The 27,946-nt window shown below is 50.1% G+C and overlaps 2 protein-coding genes and 1 pseudogene across 5 annotated transcripts in view; 2 read left to right on the plus strand and 1 right to left on the minus strand.

Annotated features, from left to right (window-relative positions):
- Window positions 1-922: 922 nt before the first annotated feature.
- Window positions 923-1,345, plus strand: LOC112312231 (large ribosomal subunit protein eL34 pseudogene; annotated as a pseudogene).
- Window positions 1,346-2,748: 1,403 nt separating this feature from the next.
- ARRDC5 (arrestin domain containing 5) lies at window positions 2,749-13,134 on the minus strand. The gene is made up of 3 exons (XM_024568660.3): window positions 12,882-13,134; window positions 11,412-11,617; window positions 2,749-3,307 (listed from the first exon to the last, which is right to left on the minus strand). The coding sequence occupies exons 1-3, from the start codon at window positions 13,132-13,134 to the stop codon at window positions 2,780-2,782; spliced, it is 987 nt and encodes a 328-aa protein (XP_024424428.2). The 3' UTR covers window positions 2,749-2,779.
- The window catches only part of UHRF1 (ubiquitin like with PHD and ring finger domains 1), a 40,524-nt gene continuing 24,061 nt past the window's right edge, over window positions 11,484-27,946 (plus strand). Inside the window, exons 1-4 of one of the 4 annotated variants that reach the window (XM_024568620.3) lie at window positions 11,484-11,566; window positions 17,812-17,978; window positions 26,407-26,670; window positions 27,374-27,534. In XM_024568620.3, the coding sequence (XP_024424388.1) occupies window positions 17,826-17,978; window positions 26,407-26,670; window positions 27,374-27,534 (578 nt within the window). In that variant the 5' untranslated portion in view covers window positions 11,484-11,566; window positions 17,812-17,825. Of the gene's footprint in view, window positions 11,567-16,354; window positions 16,523-17,021; window positions 17,168-17,811; window positions 17,979-26,406; window positions 26,671-27,373; window positions 27,535-27,946 lie in introns of those variants that run through there. The other 3 variants (XM_045202284.2, XM_045202282.2, XM_045202283.2) reach the window with 3 other exon arrangements.

A 27,946-nucleotide genomic window follows, 5' to 3' on the forward strand; every position in this document is an offset into this window, starting at 1 on the left:
GTCAAGACTAGGTGCAGGAAGGGAACTTGGCATTGGCTCTGCAGATTTAAAGAATGTAGCCCTTCTGGACCCATGGATGTGGGGATGGCCCAGGCTTGGCCTCTAGAGCCTCAAAGACGCTCAGGCTGGGGCTGAGGACAGGGCAAGCAAGACCATCCCCATGTCTCCCCTTCCCCCAAAAAAGCTTTTTTGTGAGTTTCTGGGAAGTGGGACAACAGCCAGACAACGCCACCCCAAGGGTGGATCCTTTTGTCCTCTGCAAAGGGAAGATCACATACCCAAGCCAGCAGGCACATCCCCATCCTGGCCCACCAGTGACCCCTCCAGGGAACCAGCAGCCCCCCTCCAACTAGCTCTTTTGGAGAGCCCTAAGAATGTGGTTATAAGTGAGTGGATCTCTCCCTAGAGCCCCCCAAAGTTAAAAATAAATAATTAAATCTGTGTGTTCTGTTCACTCTGCCTCCTTCGCACCAAAACAAATGTTTTCATTTAAAACAGTGGTTCAGCCCTGGCTGGGTCGCACAGTTGGTTATAACATTGTCCCAGTACACCAAGGTTGTGGGTTCGGTCACCAGTCAGGGCACATACAAGAAGCACCCAACAAATGCATAAATAAGTGGAATAACAAATCGATATTTCTCTCTCTCTCTTCCCCTTCCTCTCTCTCTAAAATCAATAATAAAAATATAAAAATTAAGCCCTGGCTGGTGTGTCTCAGTGGATTGAGTGCCAGCCTGTGAACCAAAGGGTCACCAGTTCAATTCCCAGTCAGGGCACATGCCTAGGCTGCAACCCAGGTCCCCAGTAGGGGGCGCGTGAGAGGCAACCACACATTGATGTTTCTCCTTCTCTTCCCCTCTCTAAAAATTAGTAAATAAAATCTTTTAAAAAATAAATACTGTCTTAATTTTTTTTTTTTAAATTAGCCTTTTCCCCTTCTGGGAACAGTGTCATTAGGCATTCACAATGGTCCAGCATTTGACAGACCGTCAGAGGCTGTCCTACAGTATGGCCTCTAACAAAACTAGGCTGTCCCAAACCCCCGGCAATAGAATTGTTTGCCTTTACGCCAAAAAGATTGGAAAAGCACTGAAATCTGCATGTGGCGTGTGCCCAGGCCGACTTCTTGGAGTTCGTGCCATGAGACCGAAGGTCCTAGGGAGGGTGTCTAAAACGCAAAGCACGGCAGCGGGGCCTGTGGTGGGCCCGTGTGTGCTCAGTGACAGGAGCAAGCGTGCTGTCCTCACTGAGGGGCAGAAAACCGTAGTCAAAGAATTGAAGGCACGAGCACAGAGTCAGAAAGCTAAATGAAAAAAAAATGAAGCTTTTCTGAGTAATAAAAATAATTAAAGGGCTTGATTTTTTTTTTTTAAATTAAAAAAATGGAAACAGTTGCATTGCTGGAGCTACCCACCTCCTCTGCTGGAACCTCCCAGGATGCCACGGTGGGGACAGCTGCTACCATTCAAGTCTGCATGCCTCCCGCCTGAGTCATGGGTGAGGCAGGTGCACATATTTTGCAGCCTGTTGCCAGGAGAAGTATTTTAGAATCATTAGCCCGAGAAAATGCACTCCGGTCCATTCGTCCATTCCTGACCACGCAGGGCCTTGTGGGCCAAGGCATAGTGCTGTGAGGACCTGATGGACATTTAAAAAACATCCTCACCTAAGGATATGTTTTTATTGATTTTAGAGAAGAAGGGAGAGAGAGAAAAACAGCGATGTGAAAAATATTAATTGGTTGCCTCTCGCACATGGCCCGACTGGGAATTAAACCTGCAATCTTTTGATGTATGGGACGAAGCTCAAACCGAGCCACCCAGCCAGGGCTGATGGAGGTTTTAAGTCAAGGGGTGAAGTGGCGTGATTTGTGTGGAGAATCTTTTTGTTGCTTGGGGAATAGGATTGCCAGGTGAAACCTAGGCTGCCCATTTAAACTGGAATATCAGATGAACAAGTTTTTTAAGCATACGTATATCTCTAAAATGGTATGGGCCATACTTATAACAAAATTTATCGTCTCTTTGAAATTCAAATTTAAGCGGGCATCCTGTATTTTTATTTGCAGGAAGGGGGACAAGGTCAGGATCCAGGAGACCCAGGTGCAGCTGACTGCACTGGTCCAGGTGAGCAATGATGGATGGATGGATGGAAGCCAGGGGGAGGCAGAGCAGTGGAGAGAAATGGCAGGATTCTGGGTAGATTTAGGAGAAAGAGCCCCTATGTCTTGCCGATGGATTGGCCGTGGCAGATATGTGTGCCTTTTGCTGGGAGGACTTCAGTTTTACACTGAGTGAGGCTGGGGAGCCCTGGAGCCCCAGGAGGGCTGTGAGTGGAGGAGGTTGCAGGAGCTGACCTGGGCAAGAGGCCTGCAGATGCAGTCCGGGGACTCAACAACCACCTGCCCCTGTGAATTGCTCCAGGCAAGGGTCTGTGCCCCAGCACTGCTGACATTTGAGTGTGGGTCAGCCTTTGGGGTGGGGCCTTCCTGGACACTATGGGGTGTTGAGCAGTACCCCTGAGCCCCAACTACTTGGTTCCAGGAGCACCCCCTTGCCCAAATCATCACCCAGTGTCCCCTGGAGGACAGAACCACCCCTGGTCTGGGCACTGAAAGACCCCAGTGAAGAGATGAGTCTGGATGCCCAAACGGCTGGTCTTGGGGAGGTTTAGGCAACGTGCTCCCCACACCCAGGCTCCCGTGAAGGCCACCTGTGCCGGACAAGGAACAGGCTGCTGGTAGAGTGATAAAGCTTTTAATATTTAAAAGTTTGGGCACTTAATTCTGGCAATCCTCGCTCATGGATAACACTGACCCCTCCTGAGGCTGGCAGCTGTCCGAGTCCAGGGGGTTGCTGGTGATGATGATAGGAATCTTGGCCTTCACGCTGGTCAGGGACCAGGGCAGGTGGATGGTGCTGATGAGCTCGTACTGGGTGCTCATGATCTCACCGTCCCGCATGTCGCTGCTCACCGACAGCACCAGCGGGAGGTTGAAGGTGCTGATGATCTTGGTGGTGTTGAAGGGTGTAATTTGGGTGTTGGCCTCCTGCCTTAGCAGCTCGCTGCTGTCCACTCGTGACCGCCGCTCCGCCTTGGGTGTGAAGCCCTCATACCGCACGTGGGTGTAGAGGGCAAAGATGATGGTCTTGATGCACTTGCTGGTCTGGTTGTTGATCTCCGTGGTGAAGACGACCCTCTCCCCCGGCAGGAAGGTGTTCTTTTCCATTTGGATCTGCAGGCAGATGGTGCCCTGGCTGCAGCAGTTGTAGGAGACCTTCTTCTCAGTCTCCACAAACAGGGGGTTCTGGAAGGGGTGGGGTTGGGGGAAGAATGGACAGCTGTGAGGGGCCATGGCCACAAGATCCAGCGCCTGCCTAACATCCCGCTATTTTAGCTCCTCCAAGCCTTGAGTCTTTTGGGACTCTCCTAGTGAGAGGCATGAGGATGGAACCTGGAATCTTGGGGATTTTGTAGCCAAAAGCCTGGAGTCATCTCCCAGCTTCCTTTAATTAAAGCCCTTTCACCATTCTGAGTATCAATTTTCTGATATGTAAAATAGGGCTGAGAAATCCATAAGACCCTAGCTTAACCCCCAGCTCCGTTACTCACTTGCTGTGTGACCTTGAACAAGTGGCTTGACTTTTCTGAACCTTGATCTTACAGTCTAAGCCCGAGACTTGGGCTTATCCAAATTGTTCAGATTTAAGAAGGACATATCACAGACTGAATCATGAAAAGGAAACTGTAGAGTTGAAGTTATATAACATGTTAAAATGAATGCCTCAAAATGCAGCCTGTATATCAACTGGTCAGCTGCTGGATTGCAAATAAAGTCACTTATACATTATGTTTAATGTGTGGTTTAGGTAACATTTTATTTTTGATTTGTGGATAATATTTAAAAGATTTCATGTAATGTGGGAAGGCTTAGAATGAACATACATGCTTATTCCCCTTAAGCATGAGAGAGAAAGAAAGAGAGCCTCCACCTTCCCATTAGTGATATGAGGTTGGTAACCTGGAAATGACCACGACGGGAATATTTACACCATGGAAATTGGCAAACATTACACATTAGGGCTGTCTTGTTAGCCCCGTGTTCCTGCTTTGTCAGCAGGCAGGACTTCTCTCAGCTTGCTTCAGAGCACTGTTCACTTAAGAAATAAAACATCAGTATTGCACAGTATTGCACAACTGAATGCACTCAACACTACTGGACTGCACACTTAGAAATGGTTAAGGTGCCCTGGTTGGGTAGCTCAGTCGGTTAGAGCATCATCCTGATATGCCAAGGCCTGTGGGGTTTTTTAAAAAATATTTTATTTATTTATTTTTAGATAGGGAAAGGGATGGAGAAAGAGAGGGAGAGAAACATCAATGTGTGGTTGCCTCTCACGTGCCCCCTACTGGGGACCTGGCCTGCAACCCAGGCATGTGCGCTAGACTGGGAATCAAAGCTGTGATCCTTTGTTCGCAGGCTGGCATTCAATCCACTGAGCCACACCAGCCAGGGCAAGGTTGTGGGTTTGATCCTTGGTCAGGGCACATACAAGAATCAACCAGTAAATGCATAAATAAAGTGGAGCAACAAATTGATGTTTCTCTCTCTCCCTTTCTGTCTCTCTAAAAAAAATAATAACAATGGTTAATATGGTGAATGGTTATGTTATGTAACATAAAATTTATGTTATGTATTTTTTACCACAATTTAAAATAAAAATAAATAAAACATCAGTCCTGGACTGTGCGGCTCAGTTGGTTGGGCATTGTCCTGCAAACTGAAAGGTTGCAGGTTCGATTCCCAGTCAGGGCACATGCCTGGGTTGCAGTTTGGCTCCAGTCTGGGCACATGCAAGATGCCACCTTGATCAATGTTTCTCTCCCTCCCTTAATCCCTCCCTCCCCCTCTCTAAAATCAATAAGCATGTCCTTGGGTGAGGAATAAATAAATAAATAAATAAATGTTAAAAAAATTAAGAAATAAAACATCAGAGACCTAGTTGAAGCCCCCATGGACACTCCCCCCATGTCATTACCCACCTCCCTCTCCAGAGGTAACCTGAATTTGGGATTTATCAAATCTGTACTTTTTTAAAAAACTCAAACAATATTAAAAAATACAACTCAGCCTCAGTGGATTGAGCACCGGCCTGCAAACCAAAAGGTTGCTGGTTCGATGCCCAGTCAGGGCACATGCCTGGGTTGTGGGCCAGGTCCCCAATAGGGGGTATATGAGAGGCAACCACACATTAATGTTTCTCTCCCTCTCTTTCTCCCTCCCTTCTCCTCTCTCTAAAAATAAATAAATCAAATCTTAAATAAAAACAACAACTCAGATACAGAAAACCCCACAAAGCAAAGGTATGCTTTTGTGAATTATTATAAGGCCAGCCCTCTTGTAAAAGCCACCCAAGTCAAGCAGTAGGACTTTGCCAGCTTCCCCCAAAGTCCCTCATATGTGCCCAGCTACCTACTCCGCCCCCAAAATGCAACTATCCTGAATTTTATAGTAATCACTGTCTTGTACCTGCACAGGTTTTTGTGTAGGGACCTAAACAAGATATATTGTTTTAGAAAAAAAGCATGTAAATGGTAGTATAAAAATTTAAAATATATCTTTCAGGTCTGAGAAATGAAACATTACCAATTAGACTGAAATGGTAGGGGTTCCGCTGTCTTCGCCCCGCTGCCCTTCTCCTCTGCACAGGCAGCCATGATCTGAATCGGCCTTGGTGCCTCCCATAGAATTTTCATTTAGGAACACACCTATTTTCAGAAGTATACATTATTGTTTTACATGTTTTGATATTTTATATAATTCGAGCTGTATATGTCTTCCAGCATCTTGCTTTTTTCAGCTTGATATTCTGTTTGGAATGCATTCACGTTGGTGCCTGTCATTCTCGTTCATTTGTTTTCCTGAATGCAGCTGAGTGTGTTGCAAAATGGCTTATCCATCCCCCCGTGATAGACATTTATATTGTTTCCTTGTGTTTGATACCATAAAAGTGCTAGAAGGAGCAGACTGAAGACAATCGTCCTGGGCTTATACCCTCAAGTATCTCTAGGGCATGAGTTGGCAAGCTTTTTCTGTAAAGAACTGGTAATAATTATAGTTTAGGCTTTTCAGGCCACATACAGTATTTGGCCTATACTATTCCTTTACTTTGTTTTATTTTATGAATTTTAGAGAGAGAAAGGGAGGGGAGAAAGAGAAACACTGCTTTGTTGTTCCATTTATTTATGTATTCAATGCTTGCTTCTCGTATGTGCCCTAGTGGGGGATTGAACCTGCAACCTTGGCATATCGGGACGATGCTCCAACCAACTGAGGTACCCAGCCAGGGTTCCTTTTTTAAAAAACCAGAATTCACAGTTAAAACATAGATTTTAACATTGTGGCTAAGAATATAAATCCATATGTACATCTCTACCTAGATTGGTGGAAAAGAAGCAAGTTTTATGAAATTTTGTTTATCCTTATTATATTTCCTGTTGTATTCTATTCCGTGTATTCTATTCATTTAAAAAATGTTGCTTGCAACCCTATAATTTTTATTTTTAGTCTACTTACCCTCATTTATTATTTCATATAAAACAAGAATTTTAGCCCTGGCTGGTGTGCCTCAATGGACTGACCACCGGCCTGCAAACCAAAAGGTTGCTGGTTCAACTCCAAGTCGGGGCACACGCCTGGGTTGCGGGCCAAGTTTCTAGTTGGGGGCGTGTGAGAGGCCACTGCTCAATGTTTCTGTCCCTCTCTTTTTTCCCTCCCTTACCCTTTCTCTAAAAATAAATAAAATCTCTAAAAAAATTTATAAAAATTAGCTGGTTGTCACCTACCAAATTTATTTTTTCTGGAAAATTCTATTCTATTCTTTCATTTAAAGTCGATTGCAACCCACCAAACTAGTTTTTTCTGATATTCTCTTTTTAAATTTTTTTTTACTTATCCATTTGAGAGAGAGGAGAGAGAGAGAACCATCAATTTGTTGTTCCACTTAATTTACGCATTCATTAGTTGGTTCTTGTATGTGCCCTGACCAGGGATTGAACCTGCAACTTTGTAGTATCGGTACTATACTCTAACCAACTGAGCAACTTGCCCAGGCTGATATTTTCTGCTACATTAATTTTATTGTGTTCTTTTTTTCACGTGTATAAATACATATATGTGAAAAAAATTTTATATATAAATTTATATATAAATGTGACCCACTAAATTGATATTTTCTATTTTGGTCTTGGCTATTCTTTCATTTTACAGAAATATACTTGCGACCTGCTAAATTGATCTTGCATTCCACTAATGGGTCATGATCGGAGGTTGAAAAACACTATTCCAGGTCCACTGTGTTTCCTCTTGGAGACCTTGGGTGACCCTCACCTCTTCTGACCTCAGCTCTTGCCTTCTGCCCTCTGCCCATGGCCCCTCTCTTTAGCCTTCTCATGCTTCCCTTCCTCTAGGAAAGCTCATTGTAGGGAGTTTAGGTTATAAATCCCTCTACTCTTATTTGAAATTTCGTGGTGTGCTTTAGGGCCCTGCAGGAATTAAGGAATTCGCTGCTCTAACTCAAGGCCAAGTCAGCAGTTCTGTCCTGGCCCTGAAGGAGGTGCCAAGAGATACCAGTGGGGGTCCAGGAGACCTCCACACCTGACCAGGTGGGGCGTGCCCATGGGCCCTGAGTCCCAGTCACATGTCCAATGCAAAGCCAACATTGGAGTTCCTGGACCTGAGACTGTTTTGGAGCCCCTGTATTTCTTCAGCATATATGAAATTTAGGGGGGATTCATTCATTCATCCGGTTTTTATTTGCATCTACTTGGTACCAAGTTTAGCGGAAACCCAGAGAGAGAGCAGTGAAGACCTGCTCTGGGTGAAGAGATGGACACGAATGGTACGTGTGAGAACAAACCAAGCCATTTCTGGTGGGGACAGTGATAAGGCTGTGACCAGATGCAAATGGTGGGGTACGAGATAAAGGGAGTGGGGCTGGGGGCTCCCTTACAGTTGATAGTTAGGAAGGGCCTCTGGGACAAGCTCCCAAATGGTACTTAATGTCAGAAGAGGGGATGGTTCCCACTTCAAAACTCTAAAGGTACAAAGAGTGGAGGGGATGTGGGGGAACTGGACCCCTGCACATTACTGGTGGGAAGGTTAAATGGGGCCTGGCTGTGGAAAACTGGCAGTTCCTCAAAAGGTGAAACAGAGTTACCACCTGGCCCAGCAGTCCCACTCCAGGAGGGCACTCTGCGAAGGAAGTAGACTCACGCCCACACAACAACTTGCACTGAAATGTTTACAGCAAGTTGAGTCACAATGACCGAGAAACGGACGCAACCCAAGTGTCCACCAATGGATGAAGGGATACACAAAATGTGGCCATTCATGCATTGATTGAGCCTTAAAAAAGGAGTGAAGCGCCGACATTCCCTGCAACGCAGATGGACCTTGAACACATGGTGCTCAGTGAGAGGAGCCACACACAGAAGGCCACACAGTGTGTGGTTCCACTTACGTGACCTGTCCAGAACAGGCACATCCAGAGACAGAGAGTGGGGGCTGGAGCCGGGGCAAAAGGGGTTGGGTGTGACAGCTAAGGGATGCAAGGTTTCTTTTTGGAGGTGATGAAATGTTCTAAAATCGACTGTGGTGATGGTTGCCTAACCCTGTGTACACTTTAAATGGGTGACTCATAAGGGATGTGAATTACATCTCAATAAAGCTGTTAAAAACACAAAGTGGAAGGGGGGAAAGTTTCTTTGCTCTTAGCTCCGGGCTCCCCTGCCCCCTCCCAGGAGGCAGCATCTGTTGCCAGTTGCTCTGCTCCCCTTCCAGAGATGTTAGTTACACCTGCAAGGAAGTAATTTGTTTTCACCACCAACCGTGGGGGCTCTGCCTGCTGTTCTGAGCTTTGCTTTTTCTTCATTCAAGTCAGTCACTTGGAGATCCTGACAAGGCACGCTGTCTCATTCCGTTTCTGTCTGTCTCTCTTGATTTACTATATCTGCAAGGGTGTCCAACCTTTTGGCATCTCTGGGCCACACATTAAATACAGAAACACTGACGAAAACTGATGGGCAAAAAAAGGTTTTAAGTAAACTTACGGTTTTGTGTTGGGCCGTACTCATTGCCATCCTGGGGGCTGAACACCCCTGCTAGAGTTGTTTTTTTTTGGACTGAGTGCTTCTACTAAAACAATGCTCTTAGCAACAAACATTAGACTGTTTCCAATTGTTCTATAAACAGTGCTGTGGGAAGTCAGGTCACACAGGTGAAAGAATATCGGTAGGATAAATTTCTAGAAAAGGAATGGCTGGGGCAAAGTGCATGTTCGTTTTAATATGTATAGATGTGGCTAACTTGCCTTGCATAGGGCTTGTGGCTGTTTATTTGGCTATTAGCCATGCAGGTGAGTGAAGATGTGGCTTCCGAGCAAAGATTCAAAGGATAGAAAGGTCACATCATAGTGTTCTAAGCAGAGGGACAGCTTGTGCAGAGGCCCTGAGGCAGGACTGTTCCTGGTGTGTTGGGGAATAGGGGAGAGGGCTGTGTGACTGGAGCAGAGTGATCAAGGGGGAGTGAGGGAGGAGGTGCGGGCACGGAGGGGATGGGAGAACTTGGGCTTTTACCCCAAGGAAGGTGGGGGCCCTGTACAGCTGTGGGCAGGAGAGGGTCATCACTTGACTTCCTCTGCTCTGAGAAGGGCAGACTGTTGGGAGTTAAGACTCTGCCTCTACTTGGACCAGAGCAGTAGCCTCCGCCCTGCTCCCCCAATTCCTGCTCTCACGCTCCCACACACTCCATCCTGCCTCAGGACCTGGGCGCTGTGTCCTCCATCCGAAACACTACCCCCATGGCTTTCCCCTTCTCCTCTTTCAATTCTCTGCTAAATTGTCACCTCCTCCTAAAGGCCTCCCTTGACCAGTCTGGTTAAAACAATACTGAGTAGTTAGAAAAAAGCACAGTATTTACATACTCTCAAAACGTATCTGTGATAACTCCTGCTATGATAGCGATTCTAGCTCTTCTCACTTCCTGAGCACCTCCTGTGTGTAAACATTGTACCGAGTGCTTAGCAGTCCTCACTGGTGCCACTGAAGGAAGTATTACTGCTGTTACTGGTGGTGTTGTTGTTGTTAATTATTCCCATTGTACAGATCAGGACAATCTAGGCTCTGCAAGGTGCTGGCTAATGAGAGTCTGGTGGCAGAGATATAAAGGGGGGTCTGACCCAATGCCAGTGTTTTGCCCCCAACTCTTGCCTTGTGCCCCCTGCACTCCCAGACCAGCTCTGAAATGTGGCCTAGAGAAGGATCATATCCTGCTCAAGGTCACACAGAGAGTCGGTGGCCAAGCGGGCCTTGAGTTCAAGCCTACTCATCTCAGGGCTGACCCCCTCCTCCAAGCATCTACCTCTCCTGGCTCCCTCCCAGACCATCCCCTGAGGTTGGCTGGCCTGGAAATGATGCTGTTACCCAGATACTAGTACAGGTGGTGGCAGCAGCAGAGAGACTCACTGGCCCGTGCCATGCCCTGGACTTGCGTGAAGTCCACTCGTTGTTCCCTCCGCGACCTAGGAGGCAGGCACTGTCTCTATGCCCATTTTACAGACGAGTACTCAAAGCACAGAAAGGCAAGGTCACTTCTAGAGGGTCACACAGAAGGTAGGTGGGGGATCTGGGACTTTACTCTGGACTTCAGAAATAAAAATGCCAGCCCTCTCCACCACCGCTCTGACAGCCGATGAATGCCCAGGAAGGTGAAGTGACTGTGGCCAACGTTCCTCCACCCGCCCAACTGCCGCCTCTGCACCTGGGCCTCCAGAAGCCGTCCAGAAGGCCTCTGCTCGGCCGCCTGATGCCACACGCCCTTCCTTCCCCTGGGATGGAGGCAACCTCCTTCCCTTGCTTTTGGGGTGGGGGAGGGGGACACCATCTGCATTGTCTGAAGGCTCAAAGCCAGAGGAGAGTCACTGAGTGTCCAAGCCTCTCTCTCACCCAGGGGGTGACAAGGGGGCCTCGGCTCAGTCTTGACTTACTGCTGGGCCAGGGACATTGGGGCCTAATTGTTTCTGTGGGGGGTTACCCTGGGCATGTAGGGTGATAAGCAGTATCTCTGGCCTACTCCCACCAATCCAGGAGTACACCCAGTCGTGACAACCACAGATGCCCCCACACATTGCCCAGTGTCCCCTGGGTAAGGGACAGAATCACCCTGGTTGAGTCCCACTGGCTTAGTTCCTGCCCTGGTTTCTGATTAACATTTGTGAACTCACTGGGCGTGGAGAGCCGCCGACACCTTCCCTTCCCTGTCAGGGCCTCCTCAGTCCCTTCCCTGCATACATGCCCCCTGCCTCCTGGGAGCTTAGAGAACAAGCCCCACCTTGCTCCTCCCCCATTACTACCTGCTGTGAGTTTTCTCTGTGGAAGTCCGAAGTCCCTTGAACCAACAAGTACGTTCTCTTCTTCGCTAGAATGTGCTCCCGGCCCATGCAGGAGGCTTGCAGGAAGTAGAAGACATGGCCAATTTTGCTGGTGAAGGTAGAAGGAAGCCTGGGAGGTAAGTTGAAATGGAAATCAAAGGTGTGGCTGCCTGCACTTAACCAATTATCTGAAAGCAAAACACACCGATGCCATCAGAAGATTCTAGAAGGGTTTTTTTTTTTTTTTTTCTTCATTTTGCCTTCCTCTTTATTATTGTTTTGGTGGGGAGGTTGTTCTGGACCTGGCTTGTGTGTCCCTGAGCTAGGCTGAGCTGTGTGCTTTTAGGGACTTGAATGACCCATAAATATTGGGCCTAGGCCTCAGCTAGGCTGGAAGGGGCTGACCCGGACGGATGACATGGCTGGTGTGGTCACTTCAAGACACTGACTGGGACTTGCTCTGTTCTTCCTTGGGCCTGAAAATCCGGTCCTCGGGATTCAGTCACACATTCATTCAACAAACACATCTTGAGCCCCGCTGTCCACCAGAGGCTCCCCAAGGCGTTTTCTGCAGCAAGGAGCGAGGTGACCAAACCTTGCCCTCGCGGAGCTCAGTCTTCAGTGCATTGTAAGCGCGGCATTCGATACGCGCTTAACATTTGTTGGTTGATTGAGTGGCGACTGAGGACCAGGGAGAAACTCACACTGCTTGCATTTCTGAGACCTTATTTTTTGTGTGCATTTCTCCAAAACCCTCTTTATGATCATGTTTTCCCCACCTGATGGCAACCCAATGACACCAGGGACCATGTCCATTTTCTTCACTGCTGTGTCCACCGCGCCTGGCAGTGTTGTGTGCAGCGGTGCTCAATAAATGTCTGTGGAATAAATGAATGAGCCTATGGCAGGCTCGAGGCTAATGCTTTCGAGGGGAAATACAGTCCCTTGGAAATGGGGAAGGAGGAGTGGTGCCTGATGCTGGGTGGTACTGGGTAGGGGAGGGTTTTGTTGAAGGAACTAACCTCATCAAGCACTGACTGTATGCCCTGCACCACCTAAGCCCTTTACATGCCCTGAAATCATTAAGTCCTCAGATCTTATGAGGCAGCACTTATTTCCGTTTTCCAGATGGCTTAACTGGGGCAGAGAGGCCATGTCTTGCATCTTGCTGTTCCTCCCCCAGATATCTGCATGGCTAGTGTCCCATCTGTCGCGCATATCTGAGCTCTGCTGCTCTTTGGTGAGCCCCCCATGACCAGTGACTGATGTCTGGTTATTTTTGTGTTATGTGTATGGGATGGTCCCTGTTTTACATGGACTCCCTCCTAGGGAGGAACCGCATCTTGCCCATTTCTGATGTTCCTGGGGTTTGCTGACCAGCTAACAGATGTGTTCACCTTCCCGGCCCAGGTGCCCATTGTGATTGGGGTTGGCTGCTGGCCTCGTCCTTACCTGTCACTGAGAATGTCTTCGTCTTGTGCACGTAGTCAGCCTTGTTGTTGCAAATAATGTCTCTGCTGTAATCACGGGATGCCCCAGTTTCTTCATTCCACTCCACATAACCCCTTCCCACGAGCTCCACCTTCATAATGGGGTCCACCAGGGTGCTGTTCAGGGTTAGAACTACCTGCCCTTTTATGCAGGAGCCAGCCAGGTAGACTGCATCCTTGGGCAGCACTAATTCGATTGACTTCACCACAGACATGGAGGGTTAGGCGAGTGGAGGAACATCCTTCCCCCTTCTCCATGCCACTGAGATGCTGGGTTCCTTGGCTGCAGTGAGGTCACTGTCTGTGACATCACCCAGCCAGGGTTCTGGGAAGGGGTTCCCACTGACCAGGAGGAGAGGAGGCAAGGAGTGGGCAGCAGCTTGGGAATCCCAAAGTCCTCACTGTTTTGTGAAATGGTAGCCTGATCACCTTTTCCTAGAAACTAACAAGCAAACAAACAAAAACAACTATAAGATGCCAACATTCCTGCCACACAGGGAACACCTGTCATCGTGCCGGGGGTTAGGAGCCTCGTGTGGGAAGAATTCATCCAACCACTGCGCTGAGTAGGTGCTATGAACCCCAGGTACAGATGGAGAGGCGTGGCGAATGAGCCCCGAGATATTTTCTGCTGCACGAGGTGGCCCCCAAATGTGGTATGTGTGCCTCTCAGGATTCACATGCTGTTTGTAGGTCATACACAATCATTTTCATTTTAATGGTTCTGTGTTAGAAAAAAAATTAAAGACGTGGCCAGGACATGAAATCGAATGTGAACTGGATGAAGACCCTCAGAGCACTGTGTGGTCCACCTCGCATGGACCCCGCCATGAAGAGTCATCCTGCACAGCTGACATTCCTCCTTCTGCCTGGTTCTCCTCCACTGGATGGGAAGTGGCCTCAGATAGGGACTTTGTCCCAGGAAGCTTTGTGTCCACCAATGTCTGCTGGACCTAGGACCTGATTCAGACAAGGGGGGGGAAGTCAATAAAAGTTTGTTGAAGGTCTTACTGACTTTCAAGAGCATATCATTTTGCCAAAGGGAAACCGAGATCCTTTACAACCTACTGGTTATTCCTGGTGCCTGATTGGCTCGAGGGCTGGTGCCTAAGCGGGAGAGAGACACTGAAACAGAAGAGGCACTAGGAAGGGTCCATTCTCCAGTTCTGGCAGGCCTCCTTCATCGTCTTTGCTGTGTCTTGTTCTGAATTTATATGATGTCTTTTGTGGACACCAACATCTTGTCTCCCTAAAGGTTTTGTAAGCGTCTTTCAGAGATGCTTAGCATAGTCTCTTATTCATGTTTGTTAACGAACCCGAGCAACTCCTCTGACTGTCTTACATGACTAGAGAAACGGGGCCCTGCATCACAGTCCTTGTGGGCTTGTCCGCAGGGAGAGCCAGACACCTCTTTCTGTGTCACTTACCTTCAGATATCCAAGGAGCCTGGGCGGTGCCCTGCACCAAATGTACATGAAGAATGTATTACTCTTTCGGGCCATGCTGAGTTTTTGCAACAGCAAGCAAAGCAGATGACACATTCTGAGCAGGAAGAGGCCAGGTTCCTGCTGCAGGTGTTCTCCATTTGGAAGGGGTTATTTGCTTCACAGGCCCCAGTTGGCCTGCTTAATACTTGCTCATACCTGTGATGTGGTCTACATGTGGCTGATGGCTGGGTGCTCAGAAATACATTTGGCAGTAGAGACAGAGTCCTGCAGTTGGAGAAAGTGAGCAGCATCTGGATTTTGTATATTGGAGTATATTACTTTCCTATGGCTGCTGTTACAAAATTACCACGGATTTAGTGGCTTAACACAACACAACTGAATTCTCTTAGAGCTCTGGAGGTCAGAAGTCTAAAATGGGTTTTAAGGGGCTAAAACCAAGGTGTTGACAGGACTGTGTTCTAAAGGAATCAGGCAGAATTTGTCCCTTGCCTCTTCTAGCTTCTAGAGGCTTCCATCTTCCCTGCCTCTTGGTCTCATCATCCCAACCCCTACTTCTGTTGTCACGTCTTCTCTGACTCTGGCCCATCCGCCTCTCTCTCACTAATCAGGACCCTTGTGATGACCCTGGGCCGGCCCAGATAATTTAGGGTATCTCCCCATCTCAAGAGCTTTCATTTAATCCCATCTGTAAAGTCCCTTTTTGCCACAGAAGGCGCCCTTTTCACAGGGATTAGGACGTGGACACCTTCGAGGGAGGCATGATTATGTCCACACTGGGGAAATCAAAGAAGTGCCAGTGCCAGGGTGAAACAGACTCCACAGTGTCAGAGAAAACTGTAAAACATAAATGGGAATTCATCACTTTTCTACTCACGGCCCTCCCATGCTACGTGCTATTCCCAAGAGAAAGACCAAAGTCCTCCTGGTGGCCTGTGAGGTCTTATCTGACACCCCCCTGACCTCACCCCTCTCCACCTCCCATTTGCTGTGTCTGTCCAGCTACATTGGCCTCCTTGCTGCTCTCCCTACAACTCTCAGACTTTTCCCGCCTCTGAGCTTGCCCTCCCTTCCTGGATCCATCTGTCCTTGGTTTCTCCTCTCAGATCTCAGCTCAAATGTCATCCTCCCAGAGAGGCCCACCTCTGCACCTCAAGGTGAATATCCTTTCTCTCCACCCCCACATGGCCACTGGTCACTATCCAGCTATTGTATATAGTGTCTGAAATTATTTGCTTCATTTATTCATTTCTTGTCTGTTTCCCCAGATAAGAATTTACTCTCCCAGAGACTACCCACAGGGTCAGCCTTGCCCACTGCTGGGCCCCCAGCTCTGAGCTCCCTGTCCAGCTGCTTTGTAGGTGTCCGGCATGGGTGCCCGCCAAGACTGGCCAGAGCAGAGCAGGCAGGGCAGAGGGGGCAGGGCAGCCCTTCCCGCCTGGACAGCCCGGAAAAGGCGGGAAAATGAGGCGGGGAAAGCCCAGCAAACAAGTCCCGTGGGTGGGTAGAGTGGGAGTGATGGCGGGTCCTGACACTAGGAAGTGGGGCTGGGGGAGACCAGGCTGGTCATGGGAGCGCAGGCAGTCTGAAGGCCCTCCACATTCTCCTGCAGTGTTTAGACATTGATTCCGGCCTTCCTTGCCCTACTAGTCAATGCGTGCAGGGCCGGAGGTGGGGGACGGGTGGTGCAGGAAACGACCTAGTGGGTCTGGGGGGTCTCTACTCTGGGTGCCCGTAGGGCACCTGAGGGGCACGCATGGTGGGGGACCCAGGTCCCACCTCTGGGCCCCGTTGTACGCTGGGCGCACCCAGCAGAGCGCGCAGGGTTGGGCGGGACCGTGGCCCGCTGGGGGGAGAAGGGGTGGATTGAGGCGGGGGCGCCCCCCACCCCCTTTCTTGCTTCGCGCCACTTCGGCGGCCAATCACCACGCAGGCGCCCGCCCCCGGCGTGGCCTCCCGCGGTCCCACAACTCCCAAACGCCGAGTTTTCGCGGGAAATAAATTAGAGCAGCTGGCAGCGCGGCGGGCAGTGTTGGCAGGCTGGGCGCTCCAGGTTTCACGCACGTCCGCGCGGGGTCCGGGCCACGCAAGCGGCCCCATCACCATCGTCAGGCGGGCCAGGCGCGCAGGCAGGCGAGTGGTCGGGGCGGCCAGAGAAGTGAGCGGCTGGGAGGATTGGGGTGCCAGCCTGGGTCGGGGTGGAGTGGGGAACTAGGACACGGGACGCTGAGACTTTGCAAAACTTTTCGGAGCGCCCAGAGACGCACGACCAGCACCGGTGCCCGCAGGCTCCGCGCCGTGACTACCCTGCACGTGTTCTCGGGCTCTGCCCCAGCCCCGCCGGAGTTGGGAAGTCGCCCTCGGAATTCTGGACTTGGGCAGGGGCGAGCGGAACATCACTGGAGCCCCGCGGGGGTCGCGCCGGCTAGGTGGGGGAGGGTTGGGAGAGCCGCCGGGGAGGATGTCAGCCTCCGCGCCTGCGCGCGGGGCGCCCCGCGATTCAATTGTCGCGCCCGAGCCCGATTTCGCGCGCCCTTAGTTCCCCGGGCACAACTGGGCCAATGGGGAGTGAGCGGGGCGGGGCGGCTTGGTGCGGCAGAGCCAGTGAGCGAGGCGTATCAAGTGAAGGGGGCGGAACCTGGCGTGAGGGGCCCCGCGGTCGGTCCCGGCGGTGGGGGTGGGCGTGGGCGTGGGCTCTCTGGCGTGGCCCACGCAGGCGGGAGGGAGGACAAGAGGGGCTTGGAGGAATTGAGTCGGACTGCGGGGAACGAGAGCCAGCGAGCGGGACCGTTGTAAGGCCGAGGTGAGTCGTGTGGCACGCGGGGGTAGCCCGAACGGGGCGGCCGGTTACCATGGCCACCGCGGGGCTGGCCGCGTCGCGCACGCGCGCGGGGGGGTGTTTGGGGGCCGCGGGCACCGAGGGTCGGGGGCTTACGTGTCTCCGGTGGGGTTCTTCCCCTTTGATTGCACTTAGTTGAGTTCCCAGGACTTCTGAAGTTCCGACCCGCGCCGGAGTTTTGGGTTTCTCTCTCGTGTCAGTATTAATTCAGTGAAAGAATGAATGAATGAATGAATGAATGAATGAAAAAACTCGATCCCTCAGCGTTTGGCTGTGTCCTTCCTCCGCTGGACGTTGGTATCTTTTTCCTCTAAAGTAGGATGTGTGTGGTTTGGACTGGGTGGTCCAAGATGCGGTTTGCCTTCCTCTAATTTCCCCTTCCTCCTAAACCCCACACTGGTGTTAGTCATTCATGCATTAACTCCCTAATTTACGCTGCCAGGCCACGGGCTAGCTCTGGCAGTCTGTGGCGAGTAGGGAGCTGGGAAGGCATTCAGGGAGTTTCCTGGTGTCCACAGACTGGACAAAGCAAGAGTGACCCAAGTATGGCATGGCCTGGTGGTGGCAGCGGCAGAACTGACTGAGGGATCCACTCTCTGCTCTCTCAGTACCAGCAGGCACCATGTGGATCCAGGTTCGCACCATGGACGGGAAGGTGGCCCACACTGTGGACTCTCTATCCAGGCTGACCAAGGTGGAATTGTTGAGGAAGAAGATCCAGGAGCTGTTCCACGTGGAGCCAGGCCTGCAGAGGCTTTTCTACAGGGGCAAGCAGGTAAACCCGCCCTTCAGGCTGTTCGACACCCAGCACCTTTGTTCTTGTCTCATCCAGGCTTCGCTCCTCAGCGGCCACCAGCTCATGCAATCTCCCCCCTCATCCGGTCCCGCTTCGTGTCTCCACAGAAAACTCTAATGCCTGAGCCAGGAACAAAGGCTTGACTCACAGATTGAGACGCTGGGCAGGCAGCTGGCACTCAAGTCTGTAGCATTTAGGCTCTTAAACTTCCTTTTTATTTTATTGTTTTTGAAACTCCTCTCAACTAATTTCTAGAAAAAGAAGTTGGAGGTGCCGACTGAGTGCTGATGAATTTCAAGGAAGAGCCTAGAATCATTACTCAAACACTGGGACAGAAGGGACCAGGTTCTTTGAAACACACACTGGTGGGCCACCACGTGCACCAATTAGGGTTTGACCTCACAGGGTGTGTTTTCTAGGAATTTTGAGTCAGCTTATTCAGAGGCGGCAGATGGTGCTTGCAAATCAGGAATTTCTGCCACTTTGGGCTTGCTCTTGGTGGGGCCGCTTGTGAGCAGGGGCTGGTTCTTTCCGTAGGGGGTGGGGGGGCGGGGTTGTGGCCTTGCTCCTCTGTCTCCTTTCTTTGTGCTCTCTCCTCAGCCCCGTGTAGCGTTTAAAATGGCCACCCTTGTTTTAGTGGCTGCCCAAATTGGGACACTTTCTTCAGTGGCATTGGGGGAGGTTTCCAGTTTTGTAGTCATCTTTGCAGGGGGGCGGTGGGATGTCCCGTGAGTGAGATTTCCCCGAGTGGGAGAAGATGGCACAACAAAGTATTGGTCCCGTCTGTTGAGACCATCCTGGAGTTGGGTGGGCTGTGAGGACAGCGTTGTGGAGATTGTACTGGATTAAAAGTCTTCAATGGGGCTGTGCGCCGGACTTTGTTGTCGCATTTTGAACTGGATCCTGCCGCCATCTGGTGTCTAGATTGAAAAATAAACGCTCCGCGCCTGGGCATGATTTTTGGGGGCTGGGAGGATCCTGAGTGCTTACTTGAAATGAGACCTGATGATTAATTTCTTGGGCTTGCCCCGCCTCCTTCCTGTGAGAGATACGATGACTTGAATGTCTTAAGGATCTGAGTTAACCCTCCCTGCCTGGGGAGGGGAAGTGGATCCCGAAATCTTGGAGATTTGACTGTAGTTGTGTGAGTGTTGAGAAAAGGCAGGGCTGTGAGTGGAGCTCCGCTGGGTTACTGTCTCCTGCCTCTTCCGACGGTGGCTCATTTTTGTGGCATCCAAACTGATTCTGATTTGCCACTTAGTCTATTTGTTTAGCGGAAGTCCTTTCATAGAGTTTCTGAAGACCTCTTGCATGTGCCTGCTAAATAAACAGTTTGTGGTGTGATGCAAAGGCAGGTTGGATAGCGTCCTCTCCAGTTTGCACGTATTTTTGATTGCCTGTTGTGTGCCAGACATTGCATTTGAATTTTTACATTTCAAACATACAGAAAACTTGAAAGAACCACAAACACATAAACCCCGACCCCTAGAATTGACCAGTGTTATTTTGTGTACTCACTTTATCGTGCAGCTGTTGGTGTTGCTCTATCCATCTACCATTCGTCTTATTTTTGGGATGCATTTCAAAGTAAGCTGCAGACACTAGTTCACATCACCCCTAGACACGTAGCGTGCCTGTCATTACTACAGTTCACTATTTCTTTGTGGCACATGGGTTTTTTAGGTAAAATTTGTATATATCAAGACACATCTTAAGCAGGCCATTCGGAGTTCTGACAAATGTCTAATCCCACATAACCAAACCCGTATCTCCCTTTATTCGTCACGTAACATTTGATCCATTCAAAAGTCTTCCTAACATCTGTGTAAGTTACAAAGCATGATAATGACAGCAACACCCAGGTGCGTTAAACAACATACACAGTGCCTTTAATCTTAAGGCTGTTGGTGATGAGAAACAGGGCTCTTAACATTGCTGTCTCACAGTGCAGCTGTTCTAGTTATCAGAAGGTACCTGGGAAGTGTAATGTCTATAAGTGCTGCCTATTCTCCTTCCTGGTGCTCCATTTTGCAGCTTTGTGAGGGAACATGTAGTTGTTTTTGTCTTCCGGGTAGGGAAGCCAGGCCTCAGAGCCTGATGCAATTTCCCCCAAGGTTGCATGGCCAGGAACTGACCTGGTCTTACGAAGTGTGGACATTGAACAGGAGGGTGGGTGACAAAGGCGCACAAACAGCAGCTTGAGGCAAGTAAAGTCTGCAAACAGACTGGATTAATAGTGATAGAAATCAGTACAATTTCCAGTGGGTGCAAGAGAGCTGTTGGTTTTCTAGAATGTTCTAGAGAGTCTACACAACCTTTTTTTTTTTTTTCTTTTTGTGGCATAGCAGTTAAAGTTCTGCAGTGAGCTTGACTGAGACCATAAAATAGAACACAGCTGAGTCTTTCTTCAGGCTATGTGAGGGTTTTGTGATAGCTTATTTAGGCTGAATAGGTTGGTGGTTGTGTCACTCAATTAGTGGAAATACAGGGAGCATAGGGGGAAGGGACTTTGGGGGTAGACTCCATCGGGGCAAGGAGAGAGGCACCTGGCACCTGTTTTTTGGCTGCCCATAAAAAAACAATAGCTGTCATTTGTGGCATAGCCTCAAACAGGCTCAGGTACAGTGCTTTGTGCTTTACATAATCTTCCCAAGCTTCCTGGCCAAGTGGCTTGACCACTAACTCTGTGTTCAGATGGAGCTAATTTTGTGAACCCACCACACCTGTGGCCTGGCTAGACTTCAATGAGGTACTAGATATGAAGGAATGAGCCCCATGCTTGGCTATAATAAGGGTGCAATAAATCAGCTCAGACATGAGGGTGGGTCATTCTCTGGGGCGGCCGACCTGGCCACTGTGGGGTGTTGAGCAGCATCCCTGGCCCCAACCCACTCAGTGCAAGGAGCACCCCCCGGTTGTGACAACCACAGATGTCCCCAGCTTTACCAAATGTCCCCTGAGAACAGAATCACCCCGAGTAGAGAACTACTGATTTTGTAGGTAATTTAAGAAAATAGCTTAATTGGCCCTGCTGGGCTCAAAGGCTCTGCTAAGGGCAGCCTGAAAGATCAGTTGAAATGGAATCTGGGAATAGCCTTGAGAGAGTCCTTTATGTCACGGACCCGCCAAATGTCCCTGCTATATTGGCCTTTACAGAATGCTGCCTATCTTCCTGAAGGGCAGGGACAGACAGCAAATAGGATGGTCCCCTCACAGAGATCTGTCCTTCAGGTGGCTTGGGGGGGGTCCCCCTTTTCCCTGGAGAGGCGTGCTCTGTAAACCAGGGCGTAGCAGACCTGGTCTGTGAAGAGCCTGATAGTAGATTTTTGTCTCTGGGACGGCTTACCTCTGCCACTGGAGCACAAAAGCAGCCGTAGACAGGATGTAAACAAAGAGGCATGTTTCAGTAAGAGTCAATACATTTTATTTATACAGTCAGGTGCAGGCCAGCGCTGTCATGCAGGCTGTAGTGTGCCAATTACCCTGTGCTTCCATCCAGCCTCCGAGTTGGTGCAGCCAGGTTTTACTGTGAGAAACAGCACTGCTGTGGAATGTGCTAGAACAGGGACCCCAGGGCACTGAGACTGTTTGGTCTCAGAGCCCCTTGCCACCCTCCAAAGCAACTGAGGACCCCAAAGAGCTGGTGATGGGGATTGGATCCATCGTTTTTCGTTATGTCAGAAGTTAGAAATCAGCCCAGGCTGGCGTGGCTCAGGAGTCTGAGCGCTGCCTGTGAACCAAAGGGTTGCTGGTTGGATTTCCGGTCAGGGCGCATGTCTGGGTCGTGGGCCAGGTCCCCAGTAGTGGGTGTGTAAGAGGCAACCATCCATTGGTGTTTCTCTCCTTATCTCCCTCCCCCTCTCTCTAAAAATAAATAAATAAAGTCTTTTAAAAAAGAAAAAAGAAATCAGAGTTCACATGTGCCTGTTTCCTTAGTCATCTGAACGAGGGCATCGTCCTGCATCACGAGGCTCTTCACTACCCCTGTGAGACTGTAGGAGTGAAAATGGCACAAAATGGTGGCCTCACAAGAGTTTTGGCCTTAAAAATCACTGAAATGTTGCTCCAGGCATGTCCTCAGCTTTGGCCCCGCAGGGTCAAAGGGCAGTGTTCATTTGTCATGCCCGCTTTGCCCTCTCCATGCCCGTCATTGAGGTTTTGTTCACTCTGCTGGCTCCTTCCGAGCGGGCAGTTGTGTCACCTCTGCCATGTCTGGGATCCTGTTCCCTGCGTTTTTTTCTCTCCAGTCTCTCTGTTCGTCTGACCTGCACCTCAGGTTGCTGTGGAGGCCTGGAGACTGAGCTGGGAAGGTGGGAGGCCAGGGCTGCATGTCCTGGAAGAGGGCAGAGCGGTTTCTCACTTCCTCTCTCCAGGTTCCCTTTCCTCTTCCAGCTCTGGGTCCGACCTGGTACAAGGCTCACACCACCTTTGTTAGGACCCTGCAGTCTGGTTTATGTCCCCTCCACCTATGACCCAAATTGCCACCTCTTAAGCCAACCAGAGAACCACCACATGCTGAACCCGGTGGCATTTATTTGCTTCACTCATGTTTTGGGGTAACACTCGGCACCCTGAAAAGTATCTCCAGAAAATGTCACAAGGGGCAGAAAGTGGGCAGAAGCAATAGGCATGGTGAGCTTTTAATACAAATTTCTAGAAGGCACTGGGTGCTTCATTGTTAAACTGTGCGTGTGCTTATTTCGATTTACACGATGCTCATGGCTTCAAGTTCCAAATGCCCAGGAAGCATGCTTGGGCTAAAAGAGAGACGTAATTTAAGTTTCACAGGCAGTTTTGCCTGCAGACGCAAATCTGCAGTACCGGGTTTTTTGCCCAAAACCACATATGGTCAGTCGGTTCTCTATATTTGTAAGTTTTGTGTCCACGGATTTGACCAGCTGCAGATCAAAAATGTTCAGGAAAATTCCAAAGAGCAAACTTGAGTTTGCCGTGTGCCGAGCGGCACGCTGAATCCACATGAACGAAGGGATGTGTAGGCGTAGGCGTGCCCTGCGCCACTTGCCCTGCTGTAGGCTACGGGCAGATATGCCATTTTATACATGGGACTTGAGCATCCGATGATTTGGGTGTCCTTGGAGGTTCAGAACCCGGTCCCCTGTAGATACCTAGGTACAGCTACATATTTTACTACAGGCAACTTCAGGGTTTTCAGTGGAAATTTTGGCTATAAAGGATTTTAACTTCAGGCTTAGTCTTAACATTAGAACCTCTAATGTAAGGTGCAGCTCACTTGTCATTCAGTTTTTATAGCTTTTATTAATGCTGTTGGCCTTGGTTGGAATTTCAGGATCTCGATAACAAACCCAAACTAGATTGTTCAGCCGCCTCGCGCAGACATGATAGCATGTGATAGGCCTGGGCTCAGCCTCTCTCCATTGTGGTTCCTGAACGCTTCTGCACAGCTGTGGGGAAGCGGGTTGCGGGGAGAGGGGCACACAATACACCTCACCATAGCAAACAGTTGTGCGAGCTTCTTCCTCCCGACTGCAGGGCCCTTCTGGAAAGTTCCAGGAGTGACCTGGAAACAGCCGGACTGGCTTGTGAATTATGTCCTGGAGGCGGAGCTTCATGCCAGCCCGGCCCAGCCCGAGTGCCCTCTTTCCTGCCCACGTCCTGCCCTGTTTGCGCCTCTGTCCACACCCTTGGGAGGGCAGGTCCTGAGCAGGTCAGTAGGCTTCTGTCAGCCTGGCTTCCCGATCAGTTGTGGAGGGGAGGGGCTGGTCAGGCCCAGCGAGGGGCTCAACTGGTGGGAGGTGTTGTCAGTAGAAAAGCAGCATGAGAGAGGAGTGGTGTTGGTACTGAACCCAAATTAGAATCTCCCCTGCCTCCGCCTCTCCGAGACCCTTCCTTTCCACACCGCTCTGCACCTCCAGGGGCCGTTCCGATGCGTTCTTTCTTCTTTCTGCCTCCCAGTCTCCCCCCTTGGCCTCTCTTCTCTCCAACTCAACCTCCGTCTGGCGCTCTCTGTGAAACAGACATCTGACCACATGCTCCCTTCTGGCTCAGCTCTGACGCTGCCTCCCCATTGTCCGGGTGGCTGGGTGGGTTTCCTGTACTCCAAAGTCGTCCTCTCTGTTGACGTGTGTGAGAGACGCATCTACTTTGTTGCATTTCTCTGTGAAGCCATGGCTTTGCTTGCAAATAATGCTTCTGTGAGTTTACTGAGTAGGGACACTGGTGTCCATGTCCCTTAAATACATGTGAGGGTCTCTCTAGCTTACTGGTTCTCTCACTTGGGGGCAGCTCTCCTCAGGAGACCCTGGGCCATGTCTGAGGACCCCTGTGGTTGTCACCATTGGAGGTGGCATTGTGTGTGGGTGGAGGCCAGGGATGCTGTCCCATACTCACAAGTGCCCAGGATGGTCTCCCCACAGAGAACCATCAGCCCCGAATGAGGGGGGGTTTGCTTAACCATGGAGGTGCTGGGCCCCAGGGTATGAATGTCTCGTTTATCCTTCTGGCTTACCCTCTTCTGGTTCCTCTGACACAGTTACAATGGGGATACTTGTCCTTCTCCATCTTTCTTTAAATTAATACACTTTATTTTTTAGAGTAATCTTAGCTTCTCAGCAAAGTGAAAGGCAGGTTGAGAAATTTCCCATATACTCACACAGTCTCCCCCATACCAACATCGGGCACAGAATGGTGCATTTATTACAATTGATGAATCTATATCAACATACCATAATTACCCAGAGTACATAGGTTACATTACATTAGGGTTCACTCTTGGTGAACCCTAAATTCCATGGACTTGTACAAGTGTACGATAATGTGTATCCACCTTCACAGTATCACACGGAGTAGTTTCACTGCCCTAAAAATCCTCTGTGCCATACCTGTTTATTCTCCTTCCCTCTCGCTCCTGGCAGCCACTGGTCCTTTCACCGTCTTCGTAGTTTTGCCTTTTCCAGAATGTCATATACAGATGCTCCTCAACCTACGATGGGTTACATCCTGGTAAACTCATCGTGAGTTGAAAATACCGTCAGTCAAAAATGTATTTGGCCCTGACCGTTGAGACTCAGTGGGTTAGGCATTGCCTGCAAACCAAAAGGTCGCTTGTTCGATTCACAGCCAGCGCACATGCCTGGATTGAGGGCCACGTCCCCGGTTGGGGGCATGCGAGAGACAACTGACGGATGTTCCTCTCACACATCAGTGTTTCTCTCCCTCTCTAAAAATAAATAAAATCTTTTAAAGAATGTATTTAATACACCTACCCACAGCTTAGCCCAGCCCACCCCGAACAGAACTTACATTAACCTCTGGTTGGGCAAACGCCTCTCGCTGCCGCTGCCCAGCACCACGGGAGAGTACCAGGCTGCCTATCGCCAGCCCGGGACAAGATCCAAATTCAGAATTTGGAGTCCGGTTGTTGCTGAATGCATATTGCTTTTGCACCATTGAAAAAGTGAAAAATCATTAAGTAGAGCCATCGTAAGTTGGGCACCGTCTATAGCTGGAATCATGTACCCTTTTCAAATGGTTTTCTTTCCGCTTTTTTTTTTTTAATCTTTATTGAGATTAGACTCATACCATATAACTCACCCATTTAAAGTATGCATTGCTGTTCAATATTCTGCTCTGTATGTATAGCGACTTGCAGCCATCACCACAGTACATTATAGGACATTTTCATCACCTCCAGAGGAAACCCTGCACCTTTCAGCTATCACTGCCCTGTTCTCCATCTTCCTCCCCCAGCCCCTGGCAACCATTAATGCATTTCTTGTCTCCATGGATGTGCCTGTACTGGACATGTCACATACGTGGAACCACACACTGTGTGTCCTTTTGAGTCTGGCTCCTCTCACTGAGCACCATGTGTTCAAGGTCCATCCATGTTGTGAGTGTCAGAGCTTCACTCCTTTTCATGGCCAAGTAATAATCCAGTGTGTGGATGGGCCACCTTGCGTTTATCCATGGACACTTGGGTTGTCTTCCACCATGGAGACAAGAAATGCATTAATGGTTGCCAGGGGCTGGGGGAGGAAGATGGAGAACAGGGCAGTGATAGCTGAAAGGTGCAGGGTTTCCTCTGGAGGTGATGAAAATGTCCTATAATGTACTGTGGTGATGGCTGCAAGTCGCTATACATATAGAGCAGAATATTGAACAGCAATGCCTACTTTAAGTGGGTGAGGTCATGCTGTATGCTCCTGGGGGCATGCACCATATGACACCAGGACTCCTCATTTGAGAGGATCCGGGGACCCTGGGGAAAGGGTATCAGTGTGCTTGCCCAGGAAGGGACAGGTTCTGTTGTCCCATAACCTAAAGGCAGGTTTGGTCCTCTGCTCAGGGTGTGTTCCCGCTGCCTGTCACCCAGCAGACATACTAAATGTCTGGTAGGTGGGTGACCTCTGTTTCGCTATCTCTGCAGATGGAGGATGGCCACACCCTCTTTGACTACGACGTTCGCCTGAACGACACCATTCAGCTCCTGGTCCGGCAGAGCCTTGTGCTCCCCCCCAGCAGCAGCAAGGAGAGAGACTCTGAGCTTTCTGACACGGATTCCGGCTGCTGCCTGGGCCAGAGCGAGTCGGACAAGTCCTCGAATAGTGGCGAGGTGGCTGTGGAGGCGGACGGGAAGACAGGCTTAGCGGATGAGGACGTGTGGGATGAGACGGAGCTGGGCCTCTACAAGGTGAGTCTCCTGCAGAAGCTTTGGGGTCGGGGGTGCACCCTGCCTGGCCGGTCTCGGCACCCCCAGGAGCACTGCCCGTGCCCCTCTGTTGTCTTTGTCTTCCCCACCACCCAGCCGTAAGCCCATGAGGGCTGGCCAGCTCCCATCCCCCTATGGCTGGGCACCCCAAGTCCTGCCATGAAAACCTGCTGAAGTTCCTTTGGCAGAAACATATGCTTCTCCAGATTTCTTTCTGTTCCCTGAAGCAGAACCCTGGGTCTGGGCCCGTAGGTGTCTTCTCTGTGGCCTTTGCAGTGGCTGTAAAATTTCTGGTTCACTGCCACCCTCTAAGAGCATGAAATTTTACATAATGATCTGGATTCCCAGCATCTCTTGAGAAATGAGCAGTTATGACCTCCCTGTGCCGATCTTGCTTCCAGAGACACTGGGGAAATCTATGACTGTCACGCCTGGGGGGTGCTGCTGACATCAAGTGGATAGGGCCAGGGAAGCTGCTCAACACCTCACAGTGCCCAGGACCCACCCCTCACAGAGAGTGACCCAAATGTCCACAGTGCTGCAGCTGAGAAACCTGTTGCAGGCATTTGGGTCTGTACCCCAGGCCTGAACATCCAGTGCCAAGAACCAGACCAGGCCTTTGTCAGTGTTGCTGATCAGATTTCCTTTCCTGGGTTGGATGAGGGAATTTCCTTTTTCCTCACAGGTCAATGAGTACGTCGATGCCCGGGACACAAACATGGGAGCTTGGTTCGAGGCTCAGGTTGTCAGGGTGACGAGGAAGGCACCGTCCCAGGACGAGCCCTGCAGTTCCACCTCCTGTTCCACGTTAGAAGAAGACGTCATTTATCACGTGAAATACGACGAGTGAGTGTCATTACAGGCAGGTGGGCCTGCGGCGTTGGCTCTGTATAGAACTTGGAGTTTGGTACAGCCTTGGGGATGGTGGTCAGGGTTCGAGGCCTCCACCCTCATGCCTCCAAACCACACAGGAGGCCATGCCCGGGGGGACTAGCGTCATGGGGACCCAAAGCTCGGCCGACCCCTGCTCAGGTCTCCTTGGAGAATTCTGCTCTGATCTTCTAGTCAGAAGCCCCCCCTCACCCATTTCCTATTTTATTTTATTCATACCACATGTCACTGGTACCGTGTGAAACCGTCTTATATACTCGTCTCTCGCCCTCTCTGGAATGCATGAGTATTTACTGAGCACTTACTGTGTGTGACAGGCCCTGTGCTGGACGCAGGGGACTCTTGTCTCTGAACGCAGAGGCTGTTG

This window comes from Desmodus rotundus, chromosome 9 (genome assembly GCF_022682495.2).
Source record: "Desmodus rotundus isolate HL8 chromosome 9, HLdesRot8A.1, whole genome shotgun sequence".
Lineage (NCBI taxonomy): Eukaryota > Metazoa > Chordata > Mammalia > Chiroptera > Phyllostomidae > Desmodus > Desmodus rotundus.